Consider the following 27,009-nt stretch of genomic DNA (forward strand, 5'->3'; position numbering starts at 1 on the left):
ACTTTGGGTAGGTGGGGGTTGCGAGATGTTTGGGCACCCTGGGCGCCCCCTTCTCTATCTATGTTTTGTTTCATCTCAACCCCGTATTTCTTTGAAAAGTGTATTGTATATCTTTCAGTTTGGTTTGCAGGTTGCTATGCTTTGCATCTACTCTGTATTTGGGTTTCAAGGCCCCTTTAAAATCCATTTTACTTAATCAAAAACATTTTCTATTACCAAATCTTTGCCATTGTAGAGGCCAAGTGAAAAGGGCCCCAAATATTTAGTAATACATTTCAAGACTAATAGTTTGAACTAAATACATTTCAAGTGCTACTAAGTCTGAAAAAGAATCCTACCCAAGCTATGTATGCATGTCTGGTCTTCAATACTACTACAATTTTCTGTTTATAAAGGTATGTGCTAATCTTGGCTACTTTGACACAAATGTGCCCACAAATTAATGACCATTCAAATACTCTGAACTGGAGCAAGGATCAATGGAAAGAAGCATTAACGGATGCACAAGTCACTAGATTCTAACAAGATCAGATGACACCAAGAATAGGGATGCAAAAGTTAGAACAAACGATTAATAAAACAACACACAAGTATTAGACACAGGAAAAAAAACATTCAAAATAAGTAAAGTCATATACCACATTCAAAACAACACCATGTAACTGCATGAAAGCCAACACCTAAAATAAATCGTAAATGTGAAACCCAGAGTAAAAACATAAATGTCCTGAAAGAGTTCTTTCATGTTCAAGCAAGAACAAGAGTGCCTATCCTGAGACACATCTCATCATCACAAATGCAGATTAAAAAAAATTGAAGTCTGCATTGTATCAATCTTATTTATTTGTGTCCACTCAGAGGCTTGTGGCCACTTACATAATCTAACCAAGTGTTTACTCAGATATTAGAGAGTAATCAATGCAACATTCTGCAAAGTGCATTAAACAAAGTCAAATAGCTCTAGACAATCTAAAGAAAGACTCAAAACATGGCACTGATTAACTTGCACCAAAAATGGATCTTCATTCGTCAGATGGAACCTGTCGAAGGACTGCATCACAACAGAACAAATGTAGCAGTCAGATTTACCAGATAAATCTTACTCTGCAAACATAAAATGCTTACATGAACAAATTAAGACAAAAAGAAGTAATACTCTAGGCACATGAATTTCAAACTGCATCGTAGTATATCCAGAATCCAATATAGAAATGATGTGGAACATTTAAAATATCATATTGTCTTGCCACTCTAAATAAACATGCTGATATTTAGTTGAAAATTAAAAATGCTAATATTTGATGTGCACTACATCCTTATTCTTTTTTAGAGCAGCCAAATACTTAAAGTGCACATAAAAGAAACAAATAAGCAACTTTGCTGCTCGCTGTGCTGCTGTGAAGACTAAAACTAGGCGACCACCTTCCTGGTGGTCAGGGGCCTCTTCTGAACACTACACGGTGGTTAAGTCTAGTGATGCGCCTCTGGATTCAGCGGTTGTATCTGAGGATGTTTCCTTTGCAGACGATCTTTCAGTGCCGGTGTTAGAGGACGTTCCTGTTCCTTCTCCTGCCCCAGTACTGGATGTTCCTCCTGGTCCTGTTGGGGGCCAGGACCCTTTTGCCTCTCCTGGCCCTGCCCCTGTCCTTCCTTCTAGTTCTGTGGGGGGCCAGTTGGCAACAGGCTCTTCTAGGAAGATTGTTGGTGTTTTGGATTCCCCTGGGCTTCATTGTTCAGTTTCATCTAGGGATTAGAGTGCTGAGGCTGCTAAGGTGGAGGATGGTTGGACTGTGGTAAAAAGAAAGAACACAAGACCATCTGCTCCTCTTTTAAAAATGAACCTCCGATCATGCAAGGGTGTCTCAAAATCAAAGGGCAAATTGTGATATATCGGGCTTTGCCCCTTTGCTGGATCTTTATTTTTGGTTGGTGATAGGCTTTTTGTCACCTTGGTTACCCTATGTTCGGGGGCTGACCAGTTCTGCTTTTGTTTGCTGTATCTTTGTATCTGAACTTATTGAAAATCTTTAGTCTTGTACAGGGTTTCAGGCACCCTTCAAAATACCATTTAAGCACTTGGCTAAATGGGCAATAAAGGGGAAATTCATGGCTGTGAGATCTAAATTGAAGGTTATTTTACAGGGAAACACACAAAAGTGTCCCTATCCCCTACTCCCCTCCCCCCCTCACAGGCATTTCTGGTACAGCAGCCAGACACCAAAGCGGTGTCACCCTCCCGTCCCCAATATTCACATAGGATTGGGGATAGCTAGCTTTCCTGGGACAGCTGAGGGACACTTTAAGACAAGAAAACAAAGTTGATTTTATAGCTTTGCTTCTGCACCTACATATGAGAATCAAAAAAATACATTCAAATTTCAAAGTACAAAAATCAAAACAGCTATTCTAATTTCAAATGCATGAGAACCAATTATATTCAACAAAAGACATATTAAAAGTTATAGATGTTTGATTTTCTAAGGCATAACAAGTCCGAGATCTTGAGTTTTTAAATTAAAATATGTACAATCCTATTTCTTTGTATGATCATATTTTATTTGCTCTGAGAATGTTTACTAGTTGACACTGACCATAGTTGCTAGTAGCTACCATTGGATGATCCACTTCTGCCAGATGGTGATGATAGTGACTCCGATGATTCTAAGTCTTTAAATATTGATAGACTGAATGAGACTTAGTTTCATAGACTACTGTATTTTGATGATTGAGACTCCAGGATACATGTTTGAGAGTTTTGGATATTGATAGACTATGGTTTTAGGTTGTTTGAGACTGACGTTAAAATGTGTTATTGAGATTTATTATGCTGCTATGCTACAGCTCCCATAATTTATTTACATATTTATATTATTGTTATCTGTTATTGACATATTTCTCTCTTTCCCTATCCCGCTCTATAATATATAAATAGATAGATACATACTAATGTACCCTGCCATCCCCCATCCCTAAAACACTGTGGAACATAGCTATTTTATCATGGCAAGAATGACTTCAGCATGAGATGTCAAATAGCAGAAAAATATCATAGAAGCTGGAAATTAATCTTCCACATCATGTATAGGTGAGCGACCCACCAGGATATCCTGCACATTGTTACACCACTCCCATTGCACTTGTTTTTCTCTGTACCCATCACACAGCATAACAATTTTCGGTACTCATTAATGTTCCTATGGTAAGTATCACTGAAGATATTTATCTTCAACATTAGTATAATCGCATTAATAATAACATATTTAACAAATATCTTGTTTAAGTGTTTAATTCCCATTAAGACTTTCAAGCAATTTCAGCATTGGAGAAGGCCCAATCTTAGAGGATAAGCATGTGAGCTGAACATGGTTAACTTACTTGTAGATAGTATAATTTTATCAATATTCACACTGTTAATGTTATAATTTTGTTGGATAAATTATATTATATATATGACATATATAATATATGACAAATATTATATATGGAATAATTAACTTACATTAAGAGTGATATATCTATATCTATATATATCTTATTATATAATCATTATAATATATTGAGGGTATATTAATTGTGTTATAACTATAACTAATGTAAGTTTATATATTAAAGAGACATGTCTCTTCAAGAGGCATGCCTCTTTATATCACATATATGTTCATTCATATAGTAACTTGGAAAACACACAAAATATGCACAAGTGCTATTACAAATTACAAAATAAATTAATTGATCCTATTTCACTAACATGGTATCAGAGCCAAGTTGCAAATGTAAATAAGTGATTAAAGACATGGTAGAAAGATTTATTTCAGAGATAGCTTGAATAAATATAAACAATGGAGGTGTAACAACCAAATTACAGAGCAAAGCAATTGCAACGAACTTCTATGAAAGCTTCTAATTACTGTAGTCAGTGACAACATTTCAGTGTTGCTTTGGTGATGAAGACATTGTTATATTATGCAGCTCTTCTTGGATCACTCTATTCGATACACCAGACATCGACAACCCTTGCACATGTCTGCAGTAGATGTTCAAGATGATGACGGTTGGCAATTCTACACAATGCTTCTTTCAAGGGTCACATAAATTAATGGAAGATGACATAAGGGGGCACCTCACGACTAGTGTTTGGGTTGCCTTGTACATGAACTTTCCACAAACTCTTTTGGGACACTCAGTTACTATGCATTGTCCTTCCTGCATTCAAAATTCTCTCCTCACGGTAAGGATCAAGGAAATGTAGTAGATTCTAGTTTTGCAAATGGACTCTACATAAATCTTTTGGATTCATTGGGATAGATATGAAGTCATTCGATTGTGCTATGGAGGTTCTCTCAAATGGCCAGTCCTTCATTGCCATAACTTCTCTTGCAGAAATAGTTTTGGCACTAGTAGTCGATCTAATGCATGCTCTTAGAGAAGTCAGAGAAGATTGGGGGCCCACGTTTCGTGTCCTCTTGTGAAAGAAAACAACAATGAAGGAAGAAACGACAAAATAAGAATATAACATGCGTGAATGAAAATACATGTCCTCTCCTGGTGACAAGACGTGAAGAGGTAAGGACAATAATCACTCTATTTTAGTGAGAACACGTCGAATGACCATTCAAAATTAATTGGTTTGATCATTATAAGGTGATTAAACTGTTGAAAAATAATATACTCAGTGCCTTGGTTAAAGGAAAATGAGGGACTTGTCAGGAAGAGACATAGATGTGGAAGTGAAAGACATCGATTTGGCAGGGACTTTGACAGTAGTAACTAGGAAGACAGTGACTTGCAAAGACTATAATAAATATATGAGCCAGTAGGAAAGAAGTTGCAGTCCACTTGAATCAATACATGCCCAATCAGAAACAAAGAATAATACCATTAATACAAGGTGCCAAGAAAAGACAGGAACTATGTATTTTGTGAAGAAAGAATTCTAAATTATTAGCTCCATTATATCAAGAAGTAATGGAGAGTTAATTTTATGGTTTTGATTGGATGAATTGGTGAGTTAGATATCTCAAATTTCCCACCATTCACACAGGTGAATTACCCAAGCAATGTTTCCCCATCCACGTGAGGGAAGGAGTCTCGAACAGGAAGTTGAAAGATATTTGTGCACTTTCATGCACTTGGTGTATGAGGCGTTGAGTTCAAGTTTGAAACTATGGCTTCACATAGTACCATCATGGAAAGGATAAGGGGGGCAAAAAAAAAAGTAAGTTCTGCACATGCAATTATCAACCGACGTCAATCTATTTTAAAGACATTAAGCAATGTTACTACTTATGTTGCCCACCAAGATATGATGCCTCGTGTACTATTATTGATGTGGGATGAATACCATCGGACCCCACATATAAGTTAGAGTTTGAAACATATGGTAACAAGAGTCTTACGTAGAAGACTACCTGTATAAAGGCTAAGAAGTACGAAGATTAAATGTTTAAACCCAAACACCCAAGGAAGATATTAACATGAATCGTGAGAAAGACGTGGATAGCTAGTGGTGATAAAGATTAGTTAATAAAACATTGAAATCATGGTTTCCCAGGGTACATACTATGCATTTTGTATGAACAAAATCTACATTCCTTTGAAATCAAGAGTTCATCACTGCGCGATTGATGAAGATTTGGAAACAGTGAATGTTGAATACATACTCCACAATAACAAACTTTCCATCGCCATAATTGTTTGATAGAAAAGAGACTTTCAGCCACGTGTAGTGGGAAATGCTAGCAAAGTGATAAGTAGGGCAACATCGAAGGAAGAATAGAAAGTTTGGAAAGGATCCAGGACATCATAAACCAACTGGAGTTAGAAGTAATGAATATGCAGTTGCAATAATAAGTATGATGAAGATTTGACAAGAGACAAATGTTATAAAGATCCCTCTGAATGCAGTCTTATTTAGGTTCATGATCAAGGCTTAGCATTAAAACCAAGCAAGAACTCAAAATAAAGGTAAGCCATTTGAAATACTTGGTATTAAACAAAATTGTGGGACACAACTACATGCACAAAAATACCATGTTTAAATTATGAGCTATAATTTGAAAGTTGAAGAAAAATAACTTAGTAATACGTGGCCAATTATTGATTCTAAAGTGTTGATCATTGTGCATGCATCTCACATCTGTGAACTCTTATGAGAATGAATGTAAGAAGTTTGTCATATTTCACGTGAAGCTTAAATTGTTTGAACAATATAAAAATGGGTATTTTACATTATGGGAGGAAATAATAAACAATGTTCCATTCCCACTTGAACTATATTTAGAGAAGAGATGTTTCATTCTCAAATGTCTATGGACCTTCATGTGCAGATAAGTATTTCTCATCCTTCAATATTACACTTATCTACTCTTTGTAGTCTTTCTCTTATTTTTACTTCTATATGTGAGATATAAAGAGTCATTTGCCTTAATCTTTTCCTTTGTCTCTAAGGATGTCCTTGCAGGAAAGAAGATTGGAACATTAGGCATGCTACCAATATTGTACAAACTCAATCTTGTGATAGTAGCTCCAAAGAAGTTGTGATTCATTAATCATCTAATGATTATGTTGAATAATGTGAGGCTCTTGAAGAAAATATCCTCAATGATTATGATTATGAGAGGGGGTCTAATAGATCATTAAAGGTAGCCTTGGAGAAAGAGAGTGAGCAGAAAATAAATGCTTCAATCAAAATTTTGATGATCTTGGTTCAGAAGGAGTAGACCTTGTTGATGGATTCTCCACTAGTCAAAAACTATAACAGCTAAAGGACTCTAATTCATGAGATAAAGTCTCATGTATGTAGGCTGGAAGGCCTTATGCTATCAAGATTCCCATTGAATTAAGGAAGCTTGACATGACTTGCTACCAAAAGGTTAGAAGGATGATAACAGATTCAAACGAAGTCTAACACTTCATCGGAGAGAACCTTATGCTAAGAGGTCAGAAAAGTTGATATCAAACTAAGAGGGAGAAACCTTATTCTTTGATATGTTTTATGGTGAAAGTTGTGACAACACCACATGACAGTATTCGTGGAGACTTCATGCGAACTTTTGATGTCATACATGTATGAGCTTGTCCCCAGTGTATATCATGAAGAAGTGACGACTTCTAAATGATTATCACTTGTATTAGGAGAAGTTATTGAAAGGTGAAGACCTTACAATAACTTGTATCATGATATACATTTTGTGTAAATGTTGAAATAAATCATGAAAGGCTTTATCTTATAAATCAACAACTAGGCGTTAGATGTTATTAAATTTAACTATCTACAAGTTGTTTGTATAGATATATTTTAGGTACCTGGTGAATATCTTGCCTTGATATTCGGATAGGGCATTACCACATTGAGTACTTGGTGAATATTATTTAGTTGATGTTCTAATAGGCCATTACTCAGAGTATTTGGTGAATATCATTTGATTGATATTCTGATAGGCCAATGCTCATGTTACCTAATATGATATCAAATAGTAATTGGTGAATATCATATATTGATATTCTGATAGGCCAATACTTATATGATATCATATACTAGAAATCTTCTGATCAAAGATTTCCTATATGTATTATTTTTGAAATATTACCTATGGTGTAATATCTATGTGTTTTATCCTTCTTCGTTAAGAGGGAGTGTTAATGTTATAATTTTTTCGGATAAATTATATTATATATATGACAAATATTATATATGGAATAATTAACTTATATTAAGAGTGATATATCTATATCTATATATATCTTATTATATAATTATTATAATATGTTGAGGGTATATTAATTGTGTTATAACTATAACTAATGTAAGTTAATATATTAAAGAGACATGTCTCTTCAAGAGACATGTCTCTTCAAGAGGCATGCCTCTTTATATCACATATATATTCATTCATATAGTAACTTGGAAAACACACAAAATATCAATGAGTGCTATTACAAATTACAAAATAGATTAATCAATCCTATTTCACTAACACACACATTAATGGAGAAAACTCCTTTGTATGTACACATTAGCACATGAAAGAGGTTATAACTGTTGAAGATAAGTAGCTGCAAGAGAACTCATACCCTTGAATCTTGATAGACATTGTATCAATCTCTTCCCCATTATTGTGGGTCATTTCTGTGGCTCAATAGTTTAATGATGAATCAACAATTTTTTTTATTCTTCTTTTGCCGCTGACCCTGTTATCGCTATCAGTTTGTGAAATGTAGGAGCTTTTGACATTCTCCAAACCATCATTTGCATAACTGATATATTCAATATTTTCATTGCTGCATGCTTAGTGTATGCCATTTGAAGTCCAGTGCAGTTGCATTGATAACCGACACTCATTAAGGAACATGTTTGGAGTTCTGAGTGATTGTGTTGGTAACCATCTATCATTTATCATTGCATGCTCGTTATGAAGGAAGGAAAGATGTCACTCCTGTTGCCGTGTCACTCATTAACTCACGATGAAGTATTCTTCAGTTATGACTGTCTGTATTCTGAAGCTAGCATTGAGGCCCATGGGTGACTCCTTTGAAGCATGTTTTCTTATTCTCATGTGTAATTATTGAAAAGGCACTGGTTAAAGCACTGGGTATGGTCTGTTGATATTATCAGGCAGTCATTTTCTTAAAGGATATTCTATGGAGTGTCATTCTCTTTTTGAGAACAGTGAGCTTTGGTTACTCTGGTAATTTGTGGACATCATTCATCAGAGGTGACAGTCATGTTTCGGTTGCAGTTGATGCTTCATCTGTTATTATTGTATGTGCCTCTTTGGTGTGTATAGCATTTGTGTCCGCTATAAACGAAATATGTATGCTCTGTTTCAAGGGCAGAGATAGTTTGGGCTAATGTTTTCTACAATAACATTCTCTGTGTAATCATCGTGTGACTGATCCTTGCATGTCATCTGGCATTCTTCAGAGAGAGTGAAGCAGTCCATTTTCTGTAGATATCTAATCTTATTATGGTGTTCTACTAGTGTCTCTTATGTGATGACAGTCATTGTGAAGACATCATTCTTCTGTTGAAGCTTGCAAGGCTTTGTAATGAATCTCTTGATTATTCAATAAAGCAACTACTTTTTAGGTGTGGCTGGGTTTTTCCCTCAAGGAGAGTTTTCCCAGGGTAATCTTGATGTCTTTGTTTTTTCATTCTATGTTTTGCTGTCATTCCTGATTCCTGATGCAAGAATTTAACATGGTATCAGAGCCAGGTTGGATAAAAGGAAATGAAGGTGTGCAGCATTCAAGATTGATTTGGGTCTAGTGCATACTCCTTTGAACTAGGAAAGATATCTGATTGGAGATTGAAATCCGGTTCCAGTTAAAGGTTTTGAAGATTTGTGCAGCTCAGAATTAATTTGATTTTATTTGGGAGCAATGCAATTGCTCTGAACTGATTGCTTTATTCAATACTGAACATTATGACCGAGTAATATGGTGAGATCAGTTCTTATTTGAGGGGAATGTCATAAGTTTGAAATATATTGAGTAAAATATCAAATCAGTCTTATAAACTCAAAGTTGATTTTCTTGTGTCTTGCTGAAACTGGTTACCATAAGCCTAAAGCCTAAAGGTAACAGGGAAGAATAATTGTTAAAATTTTAAAAGGACGAAAGTTACCTTCCTGAGCATTACAACATTTATGCTTGTTTATTGGCAATATCCTCTTCGAGATTCAAGTCTTCTTCAGTTACAGGGGCTCAGATCTGATTGAAGTTGAATTACATTCAGAACAGCTCTCCAGGGTTCATGATCAACAGAGGTGCAGTTGCATTGAGCAGGGTGATCATGACGAACTGGTGATCTTTAGATACTGTGGCCAAGAGCCACATGAAACTGAAGGAAGCTAATAAGACTTTGCTGCTTATGAGTGTGAAAACTTTTGTATTGGAGAAGATGACATATACTTACTACTTTACGTATAAGATGGCATTACTGGAACCTGAGTATCTACTGGCTACATTAGCAATGTTTCTTCAGAATTAATAAAGGTTTGAATTGGGGATCTCTGACTATTGAAAAACTACCGTAGTTCTCTGTCGTCTAAATCAAAAAAAAAAATTTGCTTCATTGTCCAGCTGACTCGTCTGCTGCGTGCATCAATTAAGTAATAAATTTGCTAAGGGTTTAAGCTGCTGTGACAGCTGCATTTTTTGAAATTGATGCCATGTTATTTGTGAGATCTGCTGATGTTTTAGTAGCTGCGATAGAAATCCTTATACCTGCATTAAAGTACCTTGAGTTCTCTGAGATTCATCTGCGATGATGGACTTGTTATACTTCATTCAAACTTCTGATTTCTGTAGAAATACTTTTCTGTATGTGAGCCTTGCTATTTTTTTGAAGCTGTGACTATTCATGACATGGTCATTATATTCATCAGTGATAATGAGCTGGAGCTTATTCCTGTGGATTCTCAACAGTTTATCATGAATTCTTTGCCGTGAATGCTTGTTGGTATCACGAGCCATGAAGTAAATTATTGGGAGTTGTTCTAAAGGTTCTTCAAAATTATACATCTGAAATATCAATGGCATGTGTTCATACTCTGAAGCTAATTACATTGTGTTCCTTCTACTTGCTGTTAGCTTCTCTAAGATTGAAATTTTTTTAATTTTCTGTCTGAGCTCTATAGTATTGCTATAAGGCAAATATTAGCGGTGAGTTAAAGTATGCTCAGATGATCCTCAATATCCAGCCAAATAATATTGAGTGTGCTCGATATATTGAGGGCTATTGTATCTTCATACCACATGAAGTGTATCAGTAATTTTGAAAATTTTGAAAATTTTGATATAGCTCTTTTATTTTTGTTGGTAAAGAATCATTTCACAAGTTGGCTGGAGGAGAAATATGGGCATTCTTTTACAAAATATTAAAGCCAGTGGTTGTCAGGATCTTTATTCAAGATTGCAGAGTCGATTGATGCCCTTCTTGGTACATGTGGCCTGAGTGGAGGTTACAGAGTCTCTATTATTTGCTGTACATCCATGGCAAACAGAAAGTTCAGTATTTCTCAGATTATCATGCAGATTACTCTCCTAGTCCTGCATTTCTCAGATTATAATGCATAAAGACTTAAAGTATTTTTCAAGGAAAGTCTTCTAGAACTATTCGATTCGAAAATATTTGCAGATAAGTCCTACAATAAACTATTATTGTGAGACGTGACTACTTGAGAGTTTATATTTAAATTGAAATATTCAAAATTTAATGTAGCCTCTCTTCTATGCTCTTGCTACAATCAATAGAGTAGTATTTTGTACTATTTCCTTAATATTGTAAGTGGAAGTGATGCTTTTTTGTTAACTGTAGGTACAGGATGTATCAAAGGGAAATGAGGTGCTTGGTGGAATAGTGATTCTAGTGGAGTCTTCAGGCCTGCCACAGTAGGCATATTTATTGGTGTCTATGATAGTCATGGAGTTTCAGAGGCAGCTTGCTTTATCAATGATAATCTTTATTGCCATTTTCAGAAATTTGCATTGAGAGCAACAGGGAATATCAGCTGATCTTGCATCAGTTTGATCATGTTGTTTGGTTGGTGTAATCCATGAAAGATCTCTTATGTGGTCAATCTGGGAGATTAATGTAGCAATGGGACGATTAATGTAGCAATGGGATGATTCAAAAGGTCTACCGAATTTATAGATGTTGTGTAATTATCAATGGAACACAATGCTAGTGTTGAAGCTCTTAGACAAGAGCTTTGTCCATTACATCCAAATGTCTCTCAATTTGTGGAGTATCCCGTGCAAAAGGCATAATTTAGGATGGATCAAGAAACAAACATGGGGACACTATCTTGTGGCCAGGTTCTTCTAGAGGAGATAACGCTTGGAGAAGGCTTTGTGAAGAAGTCTTTTTGTAAGCTAAGAGGGTTGCAGTGTTGCAAGGCCAGGTCCTAAATTCCATGGCAAAAACACTTCAACTGCAAAGAGCAGAATTGCAAGTCATTTTGGATCTAATATTTGGTAGCTTCTCAAGCTTTCTGCAGTCTGGGAGGACAATCTTGGACTAGTATGATCTGGCATGTGGTCAAGGAGAATCCTGGACTTTAGCATATCTGAAGTTTCAAAGGTGTCCGAGCATTCATCCCTCTAAGGCAAACATTGCAGGCTACCTTGAACAAGCAATTTAGGAGGTTGAAGCAAGTGCTTAAAGATTCAGAGGGAGCTTGAGCTGCAGAGGGAGAGTGCCAAATCCATTGCAGAAGATCATCAAGTTCATATGGCAATCTGACTGCTAAAGCCCTTTGATTGGTCAACAATGGATTCAGCTCTATTTGTTGTGATGATCAAAGCGTGATATTGCTATCAGGATTTAACTGTGTGATTTTTGAGTCAAACTCATTGACCCATATTTCATAAGTAATGATTCAACATGAATCCATCTCTCATGAAAATAAATGGAACGCTTAGCACTCATTCGATCTAGGTGATGCTCATAGCGGTGAAGCACTGGGACTTCCCAGGAGGTCACCCATCCTAATACTACTCCAATCTAAGAGCACTTAACTACGGAGTTTCCTCCATGGTTAAACCCAAAGCTTGCAACCCCATTTGCAAAACCGTCACCAAGTGTTGTGCCTTATGAACCATTCATTAGAAAGCCCCTTAAGCTCATCAATTGATAAATAGGAAATAATTTCCACAGCAAGTCAAATTGTGATATTGCTATCAGGATTTAACTATGTGATTTTTGAGTCAAACTCATTGACCCATATTTCATGAGTAGTGATTCAACATGAATCCATCTCTCATGAGAATAAATGGAACACTTAGCACTCATTGGATCTAGGTGATGCTCATAGGGGTGAAGCACCGGGACTTCCCGGGAGGTCACCCATCCCAGTACTACTCCAGCCTGAGAGCGCTTAACTACGGAGTTTCCTCCATGGTTAAACCCAAAGCTTGCAACCCCATTTGCAAAACCTTCACCAAGTGTTGTGCCTTATGAACCATTCATTAGAAAGCCCCTTAAACTCATCAATTGATAAGTAGGAGATAATTTCCACAGCAAGTCAAATTGTGATATTGCTATCAGGATTTAACTGTGTAATTTTTGAGTCAAACTCATTGACCCATATTTCATGAGTAGTGATTCAACATGAATCCATCTCTCATGATCAAAGCGGTGAGAATGCTGCCTTGCTGAGAGGGAGTCTTCATTCAGAGTGAGTTTGACTTTTTTTAAGCTACCTCAGTCAAGAAGGTCAGATGGTTGATATCGGATTGAGAGAGAGTTTTGACAGAGGGAGCCTCAGCGTTCAGATGATCTTTATGTGCTTAATGAGTTCTTCTTCGAGAAGCAGAAGTTCAAGTTGCAATCCCTTGTTAATGAGTTCTTCTCTATGAGAGAAGTTTGAGGTGAAATCTCTTGTTCCACCCTTTGCAAGTAGGTATGGTGGATCCACCCTATGCGAGTAGGCATGGTGGAGGTGCATTCTTCTTTGGGAGAGGATTGAGGTGAAAGCCCTCTTATCACCCTCTGCAAATAGGCATGGTGGAAGTGCAATCTTCTCTAGGAAAAGATTGAAGTGAAAGCCCTCTTAACATCCTCTGCAAGTAGGCATAGTGGAAGTCATATCCTTATTTTTTTTAACCTGTCTATTGTAATGATGAGATAACAATATGTTTATTGTTATGATGAGATGACAATTTGTTTATTGTTAAGATGAGATAACAATCTATTTGTTGTTACATTGAGATAACAATCTACTTATTGTGAGAATGATATTGACATCTTTGGTTGCAGCTATGTTTGCCTGCAATGCTAAAGATCTCTCTCTTGCTAAGAGGTAGTGTTGAAGATAAGTAGCTGCAATAGAGCTCATACCCTTGATAGACATTATATTGATCTATTCACCATTATTGTGGGTCATTGCTATGGCTCGATTGTTTAATGATGAGTCAACATATTTTTTTGGTTCTTGTTTTGCCACTGACCCTTGTTATTGCTATCGGTTCATGAAATGTAGGAGCTTTTAACATTCTCCAAGCCATCACTGTGTAACTGATATATTCAATATGTCTCATCACTGCATGCTCAGTGTATGCCATTTGAAGTCCTGTGCAGTTATGTTGATAACCGACACTCATTAAGGAACACATTTGGAGTTCTGAGTAACTGTGTTGGTAACCATCTATCATTTTTGATTGCGTGCTCGTCGTGAAGGAAAGATGTCACTCCTATTGCCGTGTCACTCATTAGCTCACAAAGATGTATTCTTCAGTTACAGCTGTCTATATTCTGAAGCTAGCATTAGAGCCTGTGGGTGGCCGGATTTTATAGAAAGCATGTTTGGTTATTCTCGTGTAATTATTGAAAAGGCACTGGTTCAAGCGGTGGGTAAGGTCTGTTGATATTATCGGGCGGTTGTTTTCTTGAAGGATATTCTCTGGAGTGTGATTCTTGTTTTCAGAACAGTGAGCTTTGGTTACTCGGGTTATTTCTAGACATCAATCTTCAGAGGTGATGGTCATGTTTCAGTTGTAGTTGATGCTTCATCTGCTATTATTGTATGTGCCTCTTTGGTGTGTATAGCATCCGTGTCCGCTATAAACTATATATATATATATATATATATATATATATATATATATATATATATATATATATATATATATATATATATATATATATATTCATATTCTGTTTTGAGGGCCGTGATTGTTTGGGCTTATGTTTTCTACAGTATAACATTCTATGTGTAATCATCATGTAACCTAAGTTACCATGGTTCGTCCCTAGACCCCCGGGACCTACAAAAGTTTGAACTGGTTCGAAATTCGGGTCCAGTTTGCAGTCCGATTCGGGCACAGTTCTAATTTTTGCCTGCTGGTTCGATTTGGTTCAAACCAAGTTCGAACCCGAGTGAACCAAGCCAAAAAAATTGGGCCAAGTTCGAACCCAATTCGAACCACATGCTTTCTGGGCCCCAGGGACAGCAATAAAGTGTTTTTTTTTTTTTGCAAAATTTATTAAGTTTTTGGCGCCCACAACCCTAAAAGATTGTTATAAAGTGCTTTTGGTGGCCTCTCATTGTCATTTTTTGTGGCCTCTCATTGTCACTTTTTGAAGAATTTGATGCCAATAGCATTGTTGCTGCTGCTGATCCCATTGGCCTTAGGTCTATTGCTGAGTCAACTAATGCCAGAGAAGAAGAAAATGAAGAAGTAGAAGAAGATGAAGAAGATAAAGATTGAAGAACTTAGAATATTAATAGATTTTTATTCCATTAATTGAACACTGAATGTGAAACAATGATACTTGAACTTGATGATACGATTTATTTTTAATGTTTTAAATCTTTGATATTGAACTATATGATGGTAAGATCACGATGATTACAAGTTTATGGTGTTTTTGTTATTTAAGCATGTTTATGCTACTATGCTACATTCTAATTTTAACTCATGCTTCATAAATATGTATATATACATATATTTTTTATATGTTTTTGTACTAACGAACCCAAACGAGCCCAAACCTCTTTCCAAAATTTTGACAAACTTGCAAACTGATTCTTGAACTTCGAACTTGGAACCGAACCCAAACCGGAAACTTAGCATGTGACTGATCCTTGCATATGTCATTTGTCATCCTACAGAGAGAGTGAACATTTCATTTTCTAAAGATATCTAATTTTATTATGGCATTCTACTAGTGTTTGTTATGTGATTACAATCTTTGTGAAGAAATCGTTCTTTTGTTGAAGCTCTATTGAAGCTTGTAAGGCGTTCTATTTAATCTCTTGATTATTCAATAAAGGAACTACTTTTTGGGTGTCGTCGTTCATTTTTGCACGTGAATTGGGAATGACCTTGCAGCGAATGTGGTGCGACTGGCAAATATGTTGACTTTTCTAAATTTGTTTTTAACGATTTCCTGCCAAATGAAAGTATAAACCTAAAAAGTAACAAGCATATGTCTTAAGACTTAACTCTTTCTCCCGCGACGGCAAACACCATTTCCTCTCGTGATAGCACACACCAATCCACTGTAACCACCGAGTTTTGTTGCAAGGTTTGGTAACTTGTTCCCTGCTTTGTCTTCCTAAAACAACAAGTTCAGTTGAAAGTTGAAACTTGGTAAGTATGGACAAATAATAAATATTTGTCTGATTACCGATTAGTATCCTAGGTGCTCAGATTATAGACTACAAATAGTTTTAGTTTTTTTCCCAGCCCTAGGTGTTCGGATTGGTGTGTCCTCACTGTGTATAGAGTCACAAACAAATATTTGTCTGAATGCTAATTATTATTTAGTATCAATTTATTTTATTTAATATTACTGTGGCTTATTGTCACCTGTATTGTCTATATTAATTTTTAAATTTATAGACTTACAATTTTACTATCTTACAGTTTTAACATTTAGAAATCTTTATAGACTTCCCTAAACACTAAATAGGAAACTCTATCTTATTGTTACTGTTAATCTTTCAATGTTCATATTGATCAGTCATACTCTAAATTAAAAATTTGATCATAGTCCCTCCTGATTTTTTATTTTGTATTGCTATGCTTTAAAATATGCTACCATATTTCTAATCTCTAAATATTGTTGAACGTTGTGGCTTCTTATTTCAAGCTTCAACACTTTGAGTTTGGATGGCTGCAAGCGTTTCTGGCACCAGAAGCCCCCACTTCAAAATCAACAGATGCTCCCTGTTAGTGCTTATAATTTTTCTCACACTCTAGTATGTTTTTAGTCCCAAGTTTTCTTTTCTTGAAGTTGAACTTGAAGTTTTAGTTTACTTCAACTTCAAGTTCAAGTCTACCTCAGTCTTAGTGTGTCAAGTCCGATCTTTCCTCGAGTTGGTCTTAGTTAAGTCGAAGTCGAAGTTGAAACCCGGTCACCCAATTCTTCAACTTCAACTTCAGTGTCAAGGTTGCAAACTGACGAAAGTTGTATGCAGGTTTTAATTCTTCGAGCCAAATCAAGGTGGGTCCCAGTATAGCATTTCCCAATACACGCGAAGTCATGAATAGAAGGATTTAAGGCAGTATATGCTCGGTTATGGCGAGATTTGATTGAGGGATAAAATTGTCATGTCATGATCACCTAACATAGCAGCATACATGCAGATTTGATGGAGTATTTAAAACAAAGCACACGCGGCGTCTTTTCCAATCCATGCCACATGAGTGGGTAATTATTGCACTTACTTGCCAAATCTGTCCTGCTATCTCCCACACAAATCATTCCTTAAATGCATTCATTTTAGCCCTTTTCTGCTCATTCTATTTTCTCCGAAGAAATTCCCAGCATTATCGGGTCAGAAGGGCGAGTTGCAGGCTTTGTCTCTGTCAAACTGTAAGTGCATTTTCATAACCCTTTGCATTTCAAATTGTGTTTGCTTTGTTTTGAGGTATTTCAAGCCATATATTGTAGACCTGTCATTATTAGCAACCATGACGCTTTTTCGCCCAAAATTGCCTAAGCTAGAGAAACCTTCCTTGCTCAGTTCCTTGCCTGAAATTCGTGACACATTCCTGGTAAATAAAAGTTTATCTGAGTTAATTGAACGAACCAAAAACACCCAATCAAGCCCTATTTATCAGAGGTTAGTTGATAGTGGATTATTAGAAGTCGTCACTTTTCCCGCTGCCATCACATACCCAAAACTTGTTCTTGAATGTGCAAGCCATTATGACCCTGTTTCTGGGTGTATTAAGAAAGCCTTGAAGGAAGTGATTGTTAGAATCAATAGAACCAGTGTCCATTCGGCCTTTAGGATTCCTCACAAGGAACCTTATGAGCCATGGACGTTTGAAGAAGTCGAGCGCCTGTACGCCGAAAACAAAAACAGCTATGATAACAAGATAGCTCAGTCCTGGCTCTTGAAACCAGCAGAGGGAGGTTCTAGACTACCTAAGCCATTGACTATTGAGCATTTTATAAAAGAAACTGCAGACATCATTCTTTTGCTGAATAGGATCAAGGGAAATGAGCATGCATTCCACTAGGAATCATGGATGTACTTTTTCATACAGAAGATCGTTGAAGGGGTTAAATTCATCGATTGGTCTGATCTCATAGCAAAAAACCTACATAGGGGTTTAATAGTTGTTAACAATTATGGCCCATTTTTCTTGTCTTCCTATCTAATTTACGTCCTAGCTACATCTAAAGAATGGGACTATCTTCCACATGCACCTTGGGTTAATGACATGCCCATTTACCAATATCATGGCGATCTTCAAGAAGCTATAGTACGCAAGGAGTTCAAGAGGGTCAATGACGTCTTTCTAGGGAAATTGGTATTTGAACTCCAAGGCCGGGAGAATGATAGGATGACAGAAGAAGCTATGCAAGTTGTGCAAATCTATGGTTGCTATTACATTCAATTCCCCAGGTTTACATATATCAGAGTGGGTGGTTTTTCTGATGAACCTTTAAAGCTGCCACGTTATTGTTCAGATTCTATAGTGTTATCTGAGATGTGTAGGCAATTTGTTTCTGTGATTGAGTCCTTTCAAATTTCAAAGAGATCTTCTTCAGTATTCTTCCCAATTGAGATTGGACACTATAGATGCCCCAGTCTGAAAGAAGCCATATTGTCAGCAAAATCATTAACTCGTTTAGGCTTTAAACCTTTCATTTCTTGGTTAGATTTTGACTATGCTGGCTTTGTCAGAAACAATGTCAAGAATGCGGTATCCCTGGTCCACTCCCCACAATTAGAAGATTTTTGGGCAAACTACCTTAATGAATTCGAGGTAAGGAAAAGACTGTGGTCACACTTGACCATTAAACAAATCACTATGTTCAATGTGGAATTGGATACTTATGGAATAAAGGATGATGATTCTGAAGAAGTGCTTGATCAGTTTTATATTGACCAGATTGAATGCATGCCCATTCCTGAAATTGACTGGGAAAAGAGGGAAGAAAATGATGTCTATGCTCGTACTAAAGATGTAATAGCTAGAACCGCCATGTGGATAAAATTAAAGGCAGTGGCTACTCCAGACCTCTCTGGAAGTTTCCAAAAAGCAAAGATAAAAAGATTGCTAAAAAGCAAACTAATCGAGGTGTTCCTGATTCTATTGCAGGCCCAATCGAAGTTGAAGTTGAAGCAATTCCTGAAACACTTCAGCTGCAACTTCAAGAGACAACTCCAAAAGGCAAGAGGGTAATCCGTTCAAGCACAAAGAAGGCATTAGTCGTCAAAAGTAAGAACACTATAACCGTGGACTTGGAGGTAGCAGAAAACCCACCCATGGCGGATAATGTACCCGAATCCCAGAATTTGCCAATAACTACCGAAGGCCAAGAGGGTAGCCTCTCCTTGGTCAAATGCTCCCCTGCTACCATAAAAGATCAAGCTACGCCTAAATGGCTTGAGACATCAATGGAGAAGAAAAGGAGCATAGTCCCAATATCCATGCCTATTGACGATTTGGTTAGTAAGTGTCTTGGTAAGGCACCTGAAATAAAGAAAGCAAGAACCGAGGCAAGAATTAATTTTGATAAAAATTCAAGACAATGGGCAGCAGAGATAGCTACACCACCAGATGGAAGGCTCTCGTGATTTCATGGTTCCTCAAGACTTCCAGATAACAAAGGTTGACTTGGGAAAAGGGAACCGCGAAGTAGACATGGAGTTCTTTGAATTATCTAATAAAAAGATCGCGCACAGGGTATGGAAAGATGGACAAGACAAGAAGGAAATGAAGGAAACAATAAAAAGCATGGCACAATATATCAATGCTATCCTCCACCCTAAAGCAAAGCCAATCCATGAAATGTCAGCCATCATTGATATGTCCTCTACAACCAATCAGCAATCATTGGAGAATCTGCATAAGTGCAAAGCGGTAGCCAAGGTAGCAGGTGAATGGGTTCAATATGTTCTACATGATACCATAAAACACATAGGTCACCTAGATCATGCCTCAAAGGAAATAATGAATATTACTAAAAAGGTGGAATCAGGGAATGAAGGATATGAGAAAGAGAAGAACAACTGGACAAAGGTAGTGATGTGGTTAGAAGATGTGCAGGAACTTGGCCTACAAAAATTTCAGGCTGAATGCCCTGTAGCTGCCCTAGACGAAAAGGCCCTGTATGTCATCAAAGATTGCATCGAATGGAGGAATGAATGATTGACACAAGGAATAACTGAAATCAAAGAAGCGTTGCAAGAACTTAAGGTTATTCATCAGATTATTCAAAATGACCTTAAATGGTTTGCCAAACAGTTCATGGGAAAAGAAGATGACTCCGTTGCCCAATCAGATGAAATAATCAAAGAGGTTCAGAAGAAGTTTCAGGAGTGGCAAGACAAGAAGGCACCAGCTAAGTAGGACTTTTCCAACGTGGCGCATATAGAGGCTATGTTAATCATCAACCTAAAGCACTTAGAAATGCATGAAGAATAGGTTGTTGAACTGAAGAAGATGAAAAAATCTGGAAGCAAAGGTTCGCTTATATTGGTCTGCCGCATCAATCCGTTATCTCAGCCTTTTCGACTGACTATGAAACGTGGAAGACGACGAAAGGCGTGGCTAGTGGAGACAGCGCTACTTGATCAAGACAAGCGATTACATTTAATCGCTTAGTTTTCTTTTCTTTTCCCTGTTTAGTTTTTCCTTGCATTTCAGTTATCAGTTACTTTAGCAAAAGACAATTAACTCTTGGCGGGGTAATTTTGGCAATAGTCCAGCCCCATGCCTATATATATGTAATAATTAGTATGGTAGAGGGGTTAGAATTCTCCAACAGATCGATAGACAAAATTATTTTTGTTTATGGTTTTATTCCAAGTTAGAAGTAGCATTTCAGAATTTCTACAGATACAATGAAACTCTACAGTTTGATTTATGGTTAAAAGCTTTGTAAGTGGATATTATTGTTTGCCTATTTAAATCAGTGTTTTTGAAGATAATGTTTAAGCTTTTAGCGGTGTCTGTTATTTGTTTTGAAATTGTCTGTTCAAAACTTGGGATGCTGTGAGAAGTTAGTTTTATTGGATTTGCCTACTCGATAGTTTTAATTTTCAAATATGTGGATCATTTTGATAATTAAAATCGAGTGGTTCTTTTGCATTAAAATTTATTTTGTATTGATGAGATAAAATAAGTTGATTCAACACTCTCAGGAGATTGTTTTCCTGTAAAGGTCATTCTGTTGAGTTTATTAGATCAAAATATTCTCATTATAATAAAGGTAGCTGCGCCTGGTTTCAGTGAAGAAATATCAAGCAGAGAATTCCTAAGCCTCTTCGACAGGAATTCATTTGTTAGTTTGCATGCTTTTCTCTGTTTTTGCATATGAACATTTATGGGAAAAACTGTTTACTAACACTCCCTGTTATGGAAATACATGGAAATACTTCCGACCAATGCCAGGGGCAAGAGGTTGTGTATGGATTTGCGGCCATTGCAAAGAGGAATCAAGTAGTTCCTATAGTAGAGTGAAAGCACATTTAAGCTTTATTCCTTAGAAAGGCATTAAATTTTGTATAGGAAAACTGAGAGTAAATGGAAAGCTACCTAAAAGCCTCCTTCCAAACCACATTGTGAACAAATACATTCAAGAACAAAAGAAAGCAGATGAAGCTACCGGGAAGGCAAGTGTTTCTCATCCGTTGCAAAGTGGTAGGCCTTTAAGAAAGGGAAAATGTCATCTATGTCTTCAACTTCCATTACCAGTGAACCACCGGCTGAGGGTCATCCATTCTTACATTCTCCTCAACAACAAGTTGTAAGTAAGAAAGCAATGGGAACATTGGAAGCATCATTTCAAAATGAAGCTACAAACATTGTCGATCAAGCCATAGCGAGATGTGTGTATGCAAATGGACTATCATTTCATGTTGTTCGCTCACCATATTGGCAATACATGATGAGAGCAGTTAATGAGGCTCCAAAGGGGTTCAAGGGCCCTAGTTATGAGAAGATACGCACCACTTTACTTGATGATGAGGTGGCTCATGTAGAGGCTGCCATGCTACCCATCAAGGATTCATGAACCGAAACAAGTGTCACAATAGTATCGGATGGATGGAGAGATGGGAGGAACCATCCTCTGGTGAATGTTATTGCAATGTCTACAAAAGGTGAAATGTTTTTGAGAGTTGTGGATTGTGATGGTCTAGTAAAGGATGATCCTTTCATTTCAAACATTCTCATCCAAGCCATTGAGCAAGTTGGCCCTCACGATGTTGTTCAAGTAGCAACCAACAATACAAAGAATTGAAGGCATGTCAACTTATTGGTTGAGGAGCAGTACGAACACATTTTTTGGGCACCTTGTATTGTGCACTCACACAACCTAATGCTGCAAAAAATTGGCACTAAGGTTGAATGGATTAAAAAATTGTATGAAGAGGCACAAGATATCCAAATGTTTGTCACAAACCACAATATGACACAAGCCATATTTAGACAATTCTCGAAATTGGAGCTCTTGAAGGTAAGTTCAATTGTTTAAAAAAATTAAATTTAAACATGTTTAGAAATCTAGTTGCATTAGTTTAGTAAACTTTTTATGTTTTTTAATTTAAATAGATTACTTGATTTTAAATTTATAATCTACTATTGTTTTGATCTTAAAATAAGTTACTGAGACCCACTTTGCCTCCAACACTATTGTTTTGAGACGCCTTATCAAAGTGAAAGAGGGATTGTCTAGAATCGTAACCAGTGCTAATTGGAGCATATGGAGACAATCTAATAGTGAAAGGGCAGCTGCCATTAAGGAAAGGATATTACGAGACTCTTGGTGGGATCGTGTTGAATACCTTCTGAAGTTCACTAAGCCTGTATTGAGCATGATCCGATACACTGACATGGATAGGCCTTGATTGGGTGAGGTATATGATCACATTGACTCCATGATTGAAGACATTAGAGCCATCATAAATTAGAAAGAGCAAAACCCTGACGAAAAGTTCTTCAAGAGGCTAAAAGTAATCATGGAAGAGAGATGGAATAAAATGATTACCCCTTTGCATCTACTTGCCTTTGCATTGACCCCCAGGTTCTATAGCCAAGTTGTCCTCAAGGGGAACACCACTAGAGTTGCTCCATATAGAGATCCTGAAGTTTCTAAAGGGCACAAGGCAGCCCTCTAAAGACTCTTTCTTGAGCACCTACGATCAGCAATGAGGTCTGAATTGATGAGTTTTGCGAGCACCGATCATTGTGGTCTTGATGCTCTTGAAAACAAGAACAATTTTGATGCTCATAAATGGTTGTACTAGCAATTGATGATGGTGAACATAATGATGAGATACAAGGTGATGTTTAAGCTGATCCTGAGATACAGCTGAGACTACTGATGCTAGTGGCACTAATTGTGCTTCTAATCTACAACTTCCTAATGATGAGGAATTCTATGATGATTTTTTATCACATGACTGATAGTGATTAGTAATGTTGGCATTACTGTTTTTGAATTGAAAGATTGATATAGTGGTGTATTTTGACATTTTGTCATGCTATTTGAACTAAATCGTGAATATATATGGTCGTGTATGTTGTTAAATTGCTATAATATTGGCATAGTAGTGTATAAACTTATTTGCTGCAGGATACGTTTACATATATATAATTTTTCTTTTTTTTTAAAAATTCTTGTACGAACGAACCCAAAACAAACCAAACCCAGCCCCAAAAAATTTTGAGCGAATGTCGAACCCGCATACGAACCAGAATCCGAACCAGCAACTTAGATTTTATGTTTTTCTGTCATTCTTGGTTCCTGGTGCAAGAATTTAACAATAACTGCACCAAGCTATCAAGCTCAGATGGTCTAATGGAGCATAATTTCATAAAATACTCCCGCTCGAATTTTCATAAACCAAATCATCTCATATATTGATCAACTCCGAAAGATAGGGAAAATAATGGAATCTAGAACTTTAGGATCGAGACCTATTGGGCACTAAGAAGGGGGCAAGCTGAAATCCTTCCGAATCCATTATGTAAATCTAATTGCTTTGTTATTATTTTCCTGCGCAATATTTAGGAGTTGTTTTGGAATTAATAACGTAAAATGCAAAGCTGAAAATCGCATATTTTATCAGTTCATCTACTCAGTAGCACCTGTGAGAAAATCCAGGAGGCATCTTTAATAAGACAATGAGGTATGAAGACTCACTAATGAATTTTATAGTGGCACCCCATGAAATGAATCTTTCATTCTTTAATTTTCAGAGAAGTCATTCCGTTTTTATGTCATCATCACAAAGACACTGAGTTTTCCATGTATTTCAGTAAGCATTCTCCCATCAGTATCAATCAGGAAATCTCTTCCGGTAAGATCCTTTGTTAGATAAGCTACAACATTAGTTATATAATGCCATCGATGGGCGTGATGACTTCTCCTAGAGGATAGCACATAAACATCACAATAGTGTCAAAATTTCAACAGGGATTCATGGTTAGGGTTTCGGGTAGTTTACACAGAAAACAAAGAAACAGGAAAGCACGTTTTCTGATTATGCATTATATTCTGGGATGAATGGATTAGGAAAGCCGATAACACAGTGATAGAGACAAATGCATTGGTTACTTGGTGGGTCCCGTTTGAGTTTTTCACAGAAAGAAGAGTATAAAACCGCATTACAGTCGTGTATTCTATAGAGTGTGAGCATGGATTAGCAAAAACAAAATACTCTTTTAGAGAAAGATATATTCGTTACCTGGTTTTTCCTGTTTGCTGTCTACCCATTTGCTGACAGAGTAGTGAACCCTCTCACGAGCGACGGACTCGGATTTATAGGGCTCTTTGAGACAATTTCTGAGCATTGTAGCACATACATTAGCATACGCTACATAGGTCATTCCCGCTGTCCTCCAGAAAGGGGCGGCTGCTGTAGATGCTACTGCCGAAGACATTCTATTCTGTAATGGCCTTCACAATCTTGGTCGTCGTCAACCTCTGCTCTACCAAATGTTTCTCTCGCCAGGCTTAAATTATTGGGGGCTCAAAAGGCTTCGATCACATGGAACAGGGGCCAAGCAAACGAAAATAGATATGATAAGGTTAGCACTTGTGCTCTGGGTGCAATGGGGGCATATAGAAGAGTTGTGAAAAGTCCATTAGAAAACAATGGTTAAATTACGGGTGGTTTAAAGGCTTTGATCACATGCTCTCTCTTTCTTCTTTTCTTTTTCTCTTGTCTTTTTTATGGGAAAGAAAGACTTAACAAACTAAAAATTTCTTATAGGTAGCTATAATGACTAGGGTGCAATGGGGTTATATAGAAGAGTTGTGCAAAGTTCATTAGAAAACAATGGTTAAATTATGACCGGTTTAAAGGCTTTGATCACGCTATAATGACTAGGGTGCAATGGGGTTATATAGAAGAGTTGTGAAAAGTTCATTAGAAAACAATGGTTAAATTATGGCCGGTTTAAAGGCTTTGATCACATGCTCCCTCTTTCTTCTTTTCTCCTCTTTCTGTTTTTTCTCTTGGGGGAAGAAAGAGTTAACAAACTAAAAATTTCTTAGATGTAACTATAATGACTAGTATATGTACTTTGATGTGTTATAGGTATATAAAAGAGGTGGAAAAGGCTAAATAGGTAACAATTTGTTTGCTTATTCTTACATTTGTTTAGTATAAGAAATCAATTTTGAACAGTGATGGTGAGCTAGGGAAGGGGAAGGGGAAGGGGAAGAGATAAACTAGAAAATGGGTAGCCTTCTAGCTCATTTGAAAAATTAATCTTCAATTTGGATGCATCAAATCGTAATTAGAATATGAGTTTTGAATTCCTATTTTGATCTGAAATGAGGATTTGTTAATTCCACCTCAAGAGGTGGAATTGGAGTTGCCAATTAGAATTAAATCAAATTTGAATTTTTTTCACTCAACAAAACCCAACTCTAAATCAACAAACCCAACATATGACAAATTCTAGATATAAAACAAATGCAGTGCTTACTAATGCCACTAGCCAAAATGGACCCTTAGAAATGTCGACGAAATAAAGCAAAAGGACTAAACATTAGAGAGAGATGTTTAATTATAAAAAATTATAATATACTATTATATATTACAATTTTATCTATTTTATAATATATGTTTAATTATATTTTTATAATTTTACGTAATAAAATCTTTATAATGTCTTGTTTTTGTATTGGAGAAAAGTTCAACTCCTGGATTTCATAATTTGTATCTTTATAATACTTATCTTTGTTATTATTTTATAGAGAATTAGTTATAAAATATGTTTATTTGTAATAATAGAAATAATGATATAATATGGTAAAATATATTAAATAAAATAATGTATATATAATATTAAAAATGAGGATAATGTTGCATAGAGCAAAGTATGTTGTGATGTGGAGCCTAATCAGACTTGGAGGTTTATTTGGCATAGTTTCCCCCTAGATTATTTATACGGGGGTTTAGGGGCAGAGCCCCTAAGACAAGGTCAAGGGGCAACACCCCTTACGAGGTTGGTTTTTATTTTTCTATTGGACGACTTATTCTAACCCTAATTTTGTAAGAGGCTAAAGCTTGTATAAAATGGCTTGGGGTTAGGGATTTCATTATGTATGATGAGATTGTAGCTTCTTGCGATGGTATTGAGTTGTAAGGGATTGCATATTGTAATCAATGGATAATAATAATATTAGACATGTTGGTGGTGGACGTAGCCCATGGATTGGATAAACCATGTTAAATCTTTGTGCCTTGTGTTCTCATTTGTGTGATTTATTATTTTATGATATTTGTTGTATTTGCATGTAATTATTATGTCCCGTCATAGTTGATCCTAAAAAGTGGTATTAGAGTCAAATTGTCATCATTTTTTTAGCCCAAGTTGTCATTTTTTTTTAGTTATCCTCTACAGAAAGGTCTCACGATTGAGTGGGAGCAATGGCAAATGAGGGTAAGCTAAAGGTTGAGAAGTTTAATGGGTAGAACTTTCAATTATGGAAAATGCAAATGGAGGACTATCTTTATCAAAAGGATTTATGGTGATTATTGGAAGGAAATGCCAAGAAACAGGAAACTTTGACGGATG

At 36.5% G+C, this 27,009-nt stretch overlaps 1 protein-coding gene across 1 annotated transcript; it reads right to left on the reverse strand.

The window, feature by feature from the left end:
• Positions 1-659: 659 nt before the first annotated feature.
• Positions 660-25,077, reverse strand: LOC149578887 (ATP synthase subunit epsilon, mitochondrial-like). The gene is made up of 2 exons (XM_089832478.1): positions 24,666-25,077; positions 660-1,051 (listed from the first exon to the last, which is right to left on the reverse strand). Exons 1-2 carry the CDS (start codon positions 24,859-24,861, stop codon positions 1,023-1,025), a joined length of 225 nt encoding a protein of 74 aa, XP_089688604.1. The 5' UTR covers positions 24,862-25,077; the 3' UTR covers positions 660-1,022.
• Positions 25,078-27,009: the final 1,932 nt, after the last annotated feature.

This window comes from Cupressus sempervirens, chromosome 1 (assembly GCF_028749045.1).
Source record: "Cupressus sempervirens isolate cs-2001-9-10 chromosome 1, ASM2874904v1, whole genome shotgun sequence".
Taxonomy (NCBI): Eukaryota; Viridiplantae; Streptophyta; class Pinopsida; order Cupressales; family Cupressaceae; genus Cupressus; species Cupressus sempervirens.

Excerpts from the sequence above, each read along its gene's own strand:
- LOC149578887 (XM_089832478.1), bottom strand. The coding sequence starts at position 24,861 with ATGTCTTCGGCAGTAGCATCTACAGCAGCCGCCCCTTTCTGGAGGACA. Across the intron at positions 1,052-24,665 it reads CAGCAAACAGGAAAAACCAG|TCCTTCGACAGGTTCCATCT; the intron begins GTAACGAATATA and ends GTTGTGATGCAG.